This window comes from Nerophis ophidion, linkage group LG09 (genome assembly GCF_033978795.1).
Source record: "Nerophis ophidion isolate RoL-2023_Sa linkage group LG09, RoL_Noph_v1.0, whole genome shotgun sequence".
In the NCBI taxonomy this organism is placed as follows: domain Eukaryota; kingdom Metazoa; phylum Chordata; class Actinopteri; order Syngnathiformes; family Syngnathidae; genus Nerophis; species Nerophis ophidion.
The window spans coordinates 18,531,362-18,543,375 of NC_084619.1; the positions used below are offsets into that span (position 1 = coordinate 18,531,362).

General features: G+C 39.8%; 1 protein-coding gene across 1 annotated transcript in view; it reads right to left on the reverse strand.

Moving 5' to 3' along the window:
- Nucleotides 1–10,882, reverse strand: part of kcnk12 (potassium channel, subfamily K, member 12) — an 81,853-nt gene extending 70,971 nt beyond the window's left edge. The window contains exon 1 of the mRNA XM_061910473.1: nt 10,192–10,882. Within this exon, the coding sequence (XP_061766457.1) occupies nt 10,192–10,528 (337 nt within the window). The 5' untranslated portion in view covers nt 10,529–10,882. The remainder of the gene's footprint in view (nt 1–10,191) is intronic.
- Nucleotides 10,883–12,014: the final 1,132 nt, after the last annotated feature.

Sequence of the window (12,014 nt, forward strand, 5' to 3'; positions counted from 1 at the left end):
TGTGGTTTGTGTAGCCCTTTGAGGCACTTGTGATTTAGGGCTATATAAATAAACATTGATTGATTGATTGATTGAAGTGATAAACACTTGTTTAGTGAAACGAAAAATCATTAAAGATGCATCAATAATCAATTTTTAATCGAATCGTAGCTCCTAAATCATAAACATAATGGAATCGCTATGTACCTAAAGACTCCTACTTCTACTGAAGTGTGTTCTTGTCTCACATAGGGATTGTAAATGATTGTTCCAAAAAAGTGCAATTGCCCTACCAAATTATATTCTTAGTCCTTGCAGGCAAAATGTTCTACACTGCTTATCCTGTTCTGCATGAGGGTGGAAGGCAGACTACAAACTGGACTGGTTGCTGGTTGGTCACATGGTGCAGCAAGTGGGAATCGGCCCCATGCAAGCTGCCTGTAAGTCAGCAATGAGAAGCGCTGCGCTACCAAAGGCCCAGTGATGATCATTTTACGGGAAAAAAAATTGCCCTGAAAAAATATATTTCAAGGATGCAGTCTTGTACGATTTTTAATTAAAGCAGTAAACACAAGTTGGGGGGCATCACAAAAGTGACCGCACACCGGAAAACACAACAGTTTGCAATGGAAAAAGCCATCAGATGCAGCTGGAGAGAAAAATGTACAGCAAATCGCTCGTCCTTCAAAGCTTGCCAAGAACCACAGTGGAACTGAAACCTCTGTGACAGTGGAGTGGGAGCTGGGAAGTGTTTAGGAGGATCGTCTGGAGCTGCGGGGGGATATCGCCTTGTGTGGGGAGGCCCCACATCCCTTTCATATCAGCAGCTCATGCCGCACACCAGCCAGAGGGGTGGGGGGTAGCTTGCGGATCAAAGCAAGATGGAAATCCAAACAGAAACCCATGCAAGCGCATGAAACACACTTTCGAGAGAACCTCAGAATCACCCCCTTTTTTTTCAGCCCGCAGACGGCTGAGTCACTTTATAGGCATGCGAGACAAGTGGCGCACAAAGGATTTTGGGTAGACACAAGGATGAAGTCGGTTTAGGTCACTGCTGGTGTGTGTCCACTATTCTTGTTCTGAAAATCTCGGGGGTGATAGTGTACAGCAGGGTTCACCAACGCGGTGCCCGCGGGCACCAGGTAGCCCGTAAGGACCAGATGAGTAGCCCGCCGGCCTGTTCTAAAAGTAGCTCAAATAGCAGCACTTACCAGTGAGCTGCCTCTATTTTTTAAATTGTATTTATTACTAGCAAGCTGGTCTCGCTTTGCTCGACATTTTTAATTCTAAGAGAGACAAAACTCAAATATTTTAAAGACTTGGTCTTCACTTGTTTAAATAAACTCGTTTATTTTTTTACTTTGCTTCTTCTAACTTTCAGAAAGACAATTTTAGAGAAAAAAATATAACCTTAGAAAGGATTTTAGGATTTTTAAACACATATACCTTTTTACCTTTTAAATGCATTCCTCTTCTTTCCTGACAATTTAAATCAATGTTCAAATATATATTTTTTTATTGTAAAGAATAATAAATAATTTTTTTATTTAATTCTTCATTTTAGCTTCTGTTTTTTCGACGAAGAATATTTGTGAAATTTTTCTTCAAATTTATTATGATTAAAATTCAAAAACATTATTCTGGCAAATCTACAAAATCTGTAGAATCAATTTTAAATCTTATTTCAAAGTCGTTTGAATTTCTTTAAAAAAAATTTGTTCTGGAAAATCTAGAAGAAATAATGATTTGTCTTTGTTAGAATTATAGCTTGGTTCAATTTGTTATATATTCTAACAAAGTGCAGATTGGATTTTGACCTATTTAAAACATGTCATCAAAATTCAAAAATTAATCTTAATCAGGAAAAATTACTAAGGGTGTTCCATAAATTCTTTTTTAAATTTTTTCCCCAAAAATTCGAATTAGCTAGTTTTTCTCTTCATTTTTTTCGGTTGAATTGTGAATTTTAAAGAGTCGAAATTGAAGAGAAACTATGTTTCAAAATGAAATTTTCATTTTTTTCCATGTTTTCTCCTCTTTTAAACCGTTCAATTAAGGTATTTTTCCATAATTTATTCTCTACAAAAAACCTTCCGTAAAAGGAAAAAAAAGTACGACGGAATGATGGACAGAAATGCCCATTTTTTTATATATATAGATTTATTTATTAAAGGTAAATCGAGCAAATTGGTTATTTCTGGCAATTTATTTAAGTGTGTTTCAAACTGGTAGCCCTTCGCATTAATCAGTACCCAAGAAGTAGCTCTTGGTTTCAAAAAGGTTGGTGACCCCTGGTGTACAGTAAGTACAGTAAGAGTTTCACATCCCATCATTACCTGATCTCCTCCATCATTAGACGGTGGGCGTCAGGTAGCCATCAAGCATGCAGACCAGCGCACCGTTGGCCCGCAGGTTATCCTGGGAGGAACTCTTGCTCTTTTGTGACCTATTGCACAAGTAAATGTTACAGGGGATGGTTTGGGAGTCGGGTCGGAAAGGGTGGGGTGAGGAACATGGGGGGGGCAGTCGTTGACATTCCAGTTGGTTTGAATGGAGATGTGGCAAAAAAAGACTGCCCCCATGGGTGCTGTCCTATAGCCTGTGATGAGTGTGCTGTTCCAAATGGCAGGCAGAGGCAGATGTCAAACCCCTTGCCAAAAGCACCTCACAGCCAAAATGTAACACATGAGGGGGGAAAACAGCAGCGCTTATTTGACAGTGGAGGAAAAGATGATTTGTCGATAAAGATACACAAAATATAGCCCACTGATACACCCTCATACCATCAAAGATGCTGGCTTTTCAACTTTGCACCTATAACAATTTGGATGTTTTTTTTCCTCTTTGTTCCGGAGGACACGACGTCCACAGTTTCCAAACACAATTTGAAATGTGGACTCGTCAGACCACAGAACACTTTTATACTTTGGATTAGTCCATTTTAAATGAGTTAAAGCCCAGTGAAGCCGCCGGCGTTTCTGGGTGTTGTTGATGAATGGCTTTGGCTTTGCGTAGTAGAGTTTTAACTTGCACTTACAGATGTAGTGATGAACTGTAGTTACTGACAGTGGTTTTCTGACATGTTTCTGAGCCATGTGGTGATATCCTTTACAAACTGATGTCACTTTTTGATGCAGTACCGCCTGAAGGATTGAAGGTCACTGGCATTCAATGTTGGTTTTGAGCATTGCTTCTTACATGCAGTGATTTTCCCAGATTGTCTGAACCTTCTGATGATATTACGGACCATAGATGGTGAAATCCCGAAATTCCTTGCAACAGATGGTTAAGAAATGTTGTTCTTAAACAATTTGCTTAGGCATTTGTTCACAAAGTGGTGACCCTCGCCCCATCCTTGTTTGTGAATGACTGATCATTTCATGGAAACTGCTTGTATACCCAATCATGGCACCCACCTGTTCCCAATTAGCCTGTTCACCTGTGGAATATTTCAAATAAGTGCTGCCTTCCGCCCGATTGTAGCTGAGATAGGCGCTAGCGCCCCCCGCGACCCCAAAAGGGAATAAGCGGTAGAAAATGGATGGATGGATGTTTAATGAGCATGCCTCAACCTTCTCAGTCTTTTTTGCCACTTGTACCAGCTTTTTTAAAATATGTTGCAGGCATCAAATTCCAAATGAACTCATATTTGCAAAAAATAACAAAGTCGAACGTTGAGGATCTTGTCTTTGCAGTTTAACCAATTCAACATAGGTTGGAAAGGATTTGCTAAGGATTTGCAAATCATTGTATTCTGTTTTTATTTACAAATTACTCAATGTGCCAACTTCACCGGTTTTAGGTTTTGTATTTTTATTGAAGTGTAAATGCAAATATTATCAACTCCTTTCCTTTGCTACACAGAACAAGGGTGTGCAGATTTATTCTTCACTTTTTTTTTTTTTTAATCATTATTTTACATGAAGAAGTGCATGTAGGTCAAATGTAATTAATAAAAAACAGGTTTCTTCATATGAAACTTTACAGCAAACATATTCTTGGCCACTTCCTGCTCCGTCACCGACAAGAAAATAAGGACACATTTTCCAATTGAAACCTACTGCTTAGTGTTAATGCTTGTCTTAAAGGGCAGTGGCAGTTTATTTTTTTCATGATGCATCATTTTTATTTTGTGCTAAAGAAAAATAATTAATTGAACAATATATTTTCCAATATTTAATTGTAATAAAAAAAATATGCATCAAATTCAATTAAAGTTGGATTTAAAAAGTGCAAAAATGGTTTCACATCAACTATTTGATTTGTCAGAATGTTTCTAGCACCTACCTGCTCTGTAACAGATAAGATTATAAAGGCTCATTTCCCCACATACCGTTTGTGCTGGGTTTGTAAATAATAGTCCTGGCATCAACTGTCAGGAGAATATGCAAATTTATGTTTTAATGATGTTACGTTTGTTATTTTGCACAAAAAATTGTATATTTTTTATTATCAGCATGTTCTTACAAAATTAATAATACATAACAAACAAGCAAACAAAACATTAACTAAAAAAAACTGGTCAGGGCTGGAGATGTCCGCCTTTTAAATGCGCTTACCTAATATTCTAACAATATTCGCAAAACCAACAGAGGAAAAACATTCAAATAAACTGAATCTGGATCGAACATCCTCAATGTCATCTTGTAATGTAAAAAATGAAGACACAAAAAAAAATATTGGTCACTTTCTTCATCGTGAAGTCATTTTAGTACAAAACTTGCATGAAATTAAATTAAAGTTTGATCAGAAATGTCTAAAAGTCGTTTCACATTAATTAAAAAAAAGTTTAAGAAATTTTTGGGGAGGGTATCCAAAACACGTTTGTTTGGGGCCTCAATTTGACTTAGGGCATCCCTGATTGAACACGATCAAACCAATCCAATGTAGGTCCATTTATGACAAATATTTTACCAAAAAAGCCTATAATATCAGCAAAAAATGCAAATAGTTATACGGGTTTGATATTTCCGTAAATTCCACATTGACATTAACTTTCTTCTTCATGATGCTCAAAGGGGGTTAATAAAAAAAACACTGTTGTACAGTTTTATTGAAAAATGATGTCTTAAATGTGCAACAAAATGCAAAGTTCTTAGGTTGTTTTTAATCACCAAACAAGGGTACTTTTGTGGATAATAAGAGTGTGATGATAACCATTGAACCAGAAGTTGAAAATGTTTGTCACATACAGTGCAAGCAGGCAAGGGTCTGGCTGGTGAGTACAATATGAGCTGTACAATAAAATATATAATATGCTCATTAATTAACTACAGTCGTGGTCAAAAGTTTACATACAATTGTAAAGAAGATAATATCATGGCTGCCTTGAGTTTTCCAATCATTTCTACTATTTCCATATTCACCCATTCACACACACCTTCACACACTGATGGCGGGAGCTGCCATGCAAGGCCCTAACAACGACCCATCAGGAGCAAGATTTAAAGGCTTACTGAAACCCGCTACTACCGACCACACAGTCTGATAGTTTATATATCAATGATGAAATATTAACATTGCAACACATGCCAATACGGCCGGTTTAGTTTACTAAATTGCAATTTTAAATTTCCCGCAGAGTTTCTTGTTGAAAACGTCGCGGAATGATTACACGTGCGCGTGACGTCACGGACTGTCAGGAAATTATAGCGCAGCACCATTTGCGGCTAGAAGTCGTCTCCTTTCATCGCGCAATTAAACAGTATTTTGGACATCTGTGTTGCTGAATCTTTTGCAATTTGTTCAATTAATAATGGAGAAGTCAAAGTAGAAAGATGGAGGTGGGAAGCTTTTAGCCTTTAGCCACACAAACACACGGTGATTCCTTGTTTAAAATTCCCGGAGGTGAAGCTTTACTATGGATCAGAGCGGTAAAGCGAACATGGTTCCCGACCACTTGTCAACCGGCAGGTTTCAGTGAGAAAATTGTGTTAAAAAGTCGCCTCTTAACGGAGATCTGTGGAGTTTGCGCCGTCCTTGTATCTGCCGTGACTTCCCTCAGACACTGGCGTCAAGACACCCGTGGACACACCCCTCCGACTATCAGATACTACTTAATCTCACTAAAACACTAGCAACACAATAGAAAGATAAGGGATTTCCCAGAATTATCCTAGTAAATGTGTCTAAAAACATCTGAATCCGTCCCAACTTTTTTTTTCTTTTTTTTTTTTTTCTAGTCCTTCGCTATCAATATCCTCATCCACGAATATTTCACCCTCGCTCAAATTAATGGGGAAATTGTCGTTTTCTCAGCTCTTGCTGCTGGAGGCTCCCATTATAAACAATGTGAGGACGTGAGGAGCCCTCACCCTTGTGACGTCATCGTCTGCGACTTCCGGTAAAGACAAGGCTTTTTTATCAGCATCAAAAGTTGCAAACTTTATCGTGGATGTTCTCTACTAAATCCTTTCAGCAAAAATATGGCAATATCGGGAAATGATCAAATATGACAAATAGAATGGACCTGCTATCCCTGTTTAAATAAGAAAATATCATTTCAGTAGGCCTTTAAGTGTCCTGCACAAGGACACAACGGATGTGACTAGGTTGGTAGAAGCTGGGGATCGAACCAGGAACCCTCAGGTTGCTGGCACGGCCACTCTCCGTAGACTATACGTTAAACACTATTGTACAGTATGTGTCAGCATGCTTTTAAACCGAGAGAGTAATTAACTCTAAATATAATAATTGTGAAGTTAGAGCATATCGCAGCAGGCATAAGACATTAAAACAACATTGAGAACTTGTGGAACTGGTGCTGATGTTGAGCAACTCAAACACAATGTTGGAAAACATGCTTTTTGACAACGTTTAATCAATGTTGGCGTCTGATGTTGATTGGACCTTTAATTTCTGGTCATTCTACAACACAAATACAACGTTGAAACAACATTGTCTCAATTTACAAACACAACTATTTTGCAACGTTGTTTCAAAGTCAGTTTTAAAGGACACGTATGTGTAATCAGCGTTGTACCAATGTCTTGTGCATGCTGGGATATTACCACAACAAATTACTCGTTCGTTAGATAGATAGATAGATAGATAGATAGATGGATGGATGGATGGATGGATGGATGGATGGATGGATGGATGGATGGATGGATGGATGGATAGATAGATAGATAGATGGATGGATGGATGGATGGATGGATGGATGGATGGATGGATAGATAGTAGGGCTGTGAATCTTTGGGTGTCCCACGATTCGATTTAATATCGATTCTTGGGGTCGCGATTCGATTGAAAATCGATTTTTTCGATTCAACGCGACTCTCGATTCAAAAACGATATTTTTCCGATTCAAAACGATTCTGTATTCATTCAATACATAGGATTTCAGCAGGATCTACCCCAGTCTGCTGACCTGCAAGCAGAGTAGTAGATTTTAAAAAAAAAAAGCTTTTATAATTGTAAAGGACAATGTTTTATCAACTGATTGCAATAATTTAAATTTGTTTTAACTATTAAACAAACCAAAAATATAACTTATTTTATCTTTGTGAAAACATTGGACACAGTGTGTTGTCAAGCTTATGAGATGCGATGCAAGTGTAAGCCACTGTAACACTATTGTTCTTTTTTTTTTTATTTATATAAATGTCCAATGATAATGTTAACGAGGGATTTTTAATCACTGCTATGCTGAAATTATAACTAATATTGATACTGTTGTTGATAATATTCATTTTTGTTTCACTACTTTTGGTTTGTTCTGTGTCCTGTTTGTGTCTTCTCAATTGCTCTGTTTATTGCAGTTCTGAGTGTTGCTGGGTCAGGTTCGGTTTTGGAATTGGATTGCGTTGTTATGGTATTGCTGTGTAGTGGTTTGTTGGATTGAAGAAAAAAAAATAGATTAAAAAAAAAAGTGAGCACTGAGTACTGAATCGCACAGCGTGAGAATCGCGATTCAAATTCGAATAGATTTTTTCCCACACCCCTTAGAGATAGATAGATAGATAGATAGATAGATAGATAGATAGATAGATAGATAGATAGATAGATAGATAGATAGATAGATAGATAGATAGATAGATAGATAGATAGATAGATAGATAGATAGATAGATGGATAGACAGTCAAATTTACCAGCATCTAACAGTACCTTTTCACAGTACAATACTGCAATCAACATTTACTGTAACAGAACAAATAACTGTAAACATACAATACCCATATACTTTACAGAAATTACTGTTGCTTGACAGTAAAATATTTGATACATATCATATATTTATATTTGATGCATGGTTTGTCTCTTGAGGTGTTCCGTAAACTATACCTTGCACACTCTCGTAGGGTAAGTATGCTTTTAAACTGAGATAGTATTTTTTGGCAGCACGGTGGCAGAAGGGTTAGTGCGTCTGCCTCACAATACGAAGGTCCAGTAGTCCTGGGTTCTGTGTGGAGTTTGCATGTTCTCCCCGTGACTGCGTGGGTTCCCTCCGGGTACTCCGGCTTCCTCCCACCTCCAAAGACATGCACCTGGGGATAGGTTGATTGGCAACACTAAATTGGCCCTAGTGTGTGAATGTTGTCTGTCTATCTGTGTTGGCCCTGCGATGAGGTGGCGACTTGTCCAGGGTGTACCCCGCCTTCCACCCGATTGTAGCTGAGATAGGCGCCAGCGCCCCCCGCGACCCCGGAAGGGAATAAGCGGTAGAATGGAAAAATAAAAAGTATTAAAAAAAAAGGCGATTGCATTGGGACGGATTCCCATTCAGTAAACTAAAAAGGCCGTATTGGCATGTGTTGCAATGTTAATATTTCATCATTGATATATAAACTATCAGACTGCGTGGTCGCTAGTAGTGCCCCCCACGACCCCAAAAAGGAATAAGCGGTAGAAAATGGATGGATATTACAAATTTTAAGTCGGAACATGTCGCTCTGATGATATTGTAATTAACTTACTGTATTTACTTTAAAGGCCTAATGAAATTAGATTTTCTTATTTAAACGTAGATAGCAGGTCCATTCTATGTGTCATACTTGATCATTTCGCGATATTGCCATATTTTTGCTGAAAGGATTTAGTAGAGAACATCAACGATAAAGTTCACAACTTTTGGTGCTAAGAGAAAAGCCCTGACTCTACCGGAAGTCGCAGACGATGACGTCACATGTTTGATGGCTCCTCACATATTCACATTATTTTTAATGGGAGCCTCCAAGAAAAAGTGCTATTCGGACCGAGAAAACGACAATTTCCCCATTAATTATAGCGAGGATAAAAGATTCGTGTTTGAGGATATTGATAGCGACGGACTAGAAGAAAAAAAAAACGCGATTGCATTGGGACGGATTCCGATGTTTTTAGACACATTTACCAGGTTAATTCTGGGAAATCCCTTATCTTTCTATTGTGTTGCTAGTGTTTTAGTGAATTTAATAGTACCTGATAGTTGGAATTGTGTCTCCACGGGTGTTTTGACCCGCAGTGTCTCAGGGAAGTCGACGGCAGTTATGGACGGCACAAGCTCAATTTTTCTCCGGTAAGAACTGACTTTTTAACCACAATTTTCTCACCGAAACCTGCTGGTTGACATGTGGTCGGGATCCATGTTCTCTTGACCGCGCTCTGATCCATAGGAAAGTTTCACCTCCAGGAATTTTAAACATGGAATCACCGTGTGTTTGTGTGGCTAAAGGCTAAAGCTTCCCAACTCCATCTTTCTATTTTGACTCCTCCAGTATTAATTGAACAAATTGCAAAAGATTCAACAACACAGATGTCCACAAAACTGTGTAATCATGCCGTTAAAGCAGACGACATTTAGCTGTGTGTGTGTGCGCGGCGCTCATACTTCCTAAAAACCAGTGACGTCTTGGGTATGCGTCATCATTACACGACGTTTTGAAGAAAATTTAAAAATTGTAATTCAGTAAACTAAAAAGGCCGTATTGGCATGTGTTGCAATGTTAATATTTCATCATTGATATATAAACTATCAGATTGCGTGGTGGGTAGTAGTGGGTTTCAGTAGGCCTTTAACTTACAGTATTTACTTTAAACGTTATAGTAATGAATCGTAAGATCACAACTCTGCAGCTACAGTAAATTGCTGTGAAGATATTTCACAGTAAATGTTACTGTAATTATCAGGCAATACTTTGCTCCAATTTTAGAGACAGATGGATAGACAGAAGAAGGCTCAAGCATTGATATCGCATTATGACCAACAATAATAAAATATGACATACCTATAGTTGACACCACAGTTCCAACAAAGTAAAAAGCTCCTGTAAAATCCCATCGTGGCCTCAGAGCATCCGCCCGGATCCCGGCGGCGATGGCCGCCTCGTACTCCCGCAGGAAAGAGTTGAGCTCCCCCAGGCTGATGTTGAAGGTCTCGCTGAAGTTCCGCAGGGTCCCGTTCCAGCGGCCGTGGGCCCTCAACTCCGAGGGCCTCTCTATGGCAGAGAAGACCGCGGCGCCGCACAGCAGGTACAAGACGATGAGGAGGGCGAGCAGCACGAAGCGGCCGTTGTCCTCGTTCAAGTGCAGGGAGCGGCAGCCTTGCAGACGCGGGCCAGGCATCGTCCGGATTTCAGCACCACTCGCGCGTCGGACAGCGACAAGCTCCTCATCGGAGGCGGCATCAAAAGTCACCGGCCCCGCTGTCGGTGTACTTTCCCGGGATCCCTCAAGCGCCCCCCTGCGCCCCGTCCCATGGCGGAGTGCGCATCTCCACTTGTGGAAATCCACTTTGCACGGAGAGTTCAGGAGAAAGCAAGCTGGCGCGGAGTGTCATGGTCGTCACACGCATGCGGGGAACGGAATGAAAAGTGGCGACCCGTGTGTGCCGGACCCTCGCGTTAGAAGACCGAACATGTTTGGCACAGTCTCGCCCATCCTTCTGCGCGGGGATGCGAGGGAGCTGCAGCCCGCACACTGCATGCCTCACTGCAGGCGCGCTTTCCTCCTCTCTACTATCTCTCCAATCTACACTATATGTGCACTGGCACACTATTTGCCTCATAACAGTGGTTCTTGACCAGAGGTGGGTAGCTTAGCCAGAAACTGTACTCAAGTAAGAGTACTGTTACTTTAGAGATGTATTACTCAAGTAAAAGTAAGGAGTAGTCACTCAAATATTTACTTGAGTAAAAGTAATAAGTATGTTGTGAAAAAACTACTCAAGTACTGAGTAACTGATGAGTAACCTGATTAGGGCAACAAATAATGCACAAAAACATAAAAATAGCAATGAGCAAATTCAGAGCCAGGAATATCTCTTGAGCAACTAAAATAATAATATACGAATATTAAATAATAGTACATTAAACTAAAATAAAAATTAAGGCACATTGAGCCACAATAACTTAACAGCACCATAGGCTCAGTAGGCATTGATTAATTGATTGCTTGATTGAGTGATTGATTGAAACTTGTATTAGTAGATTGCACAGTACAGCACATATTCCGTACATCCATCCATCCATTTTCTACCGCTTTCTCCCTTACGGGGTCGCGGGGGGCGCTGGCGCCTATCTCAGCTACAATCGGGCGGAAGGCGGGGTACACCCTGGACAAGTCGCCACCTCATTGCAGGGCCAACACAGATAGACAGACAACATTCACACTCACATTCACACACTAGGGCCAATTTAGTGTTGCCAATCAACCTATCCCCAGGTGCATGTCTTTGGAGGTGGGAGGAAGCCGGAGTACCCGGAGGGAACCCACGCGTTCACGGGGAGAACATGCAAACTCCACACAGAAAGATCCCGAGCCCGGATTTGAACCCAGGACTGCAGGACCTTTGTACTGTGAGGCAGACGCATTAACCCCTCTGCCACCGTGAAGCCCGTACAATTGACCACTAAATGGTAACACCCCAATACGTTTTTCAACGTTTATCAATTACTTAATAAATGACCAAGTCGAGGTGATTTACCTCACATATACATACACACACATATCATATATACACACACATATCATATATATATATATATATATGCACACACATTTATATATACAGTATATAATTTATACTTATTTATTTTGCCATTTTTGTTGA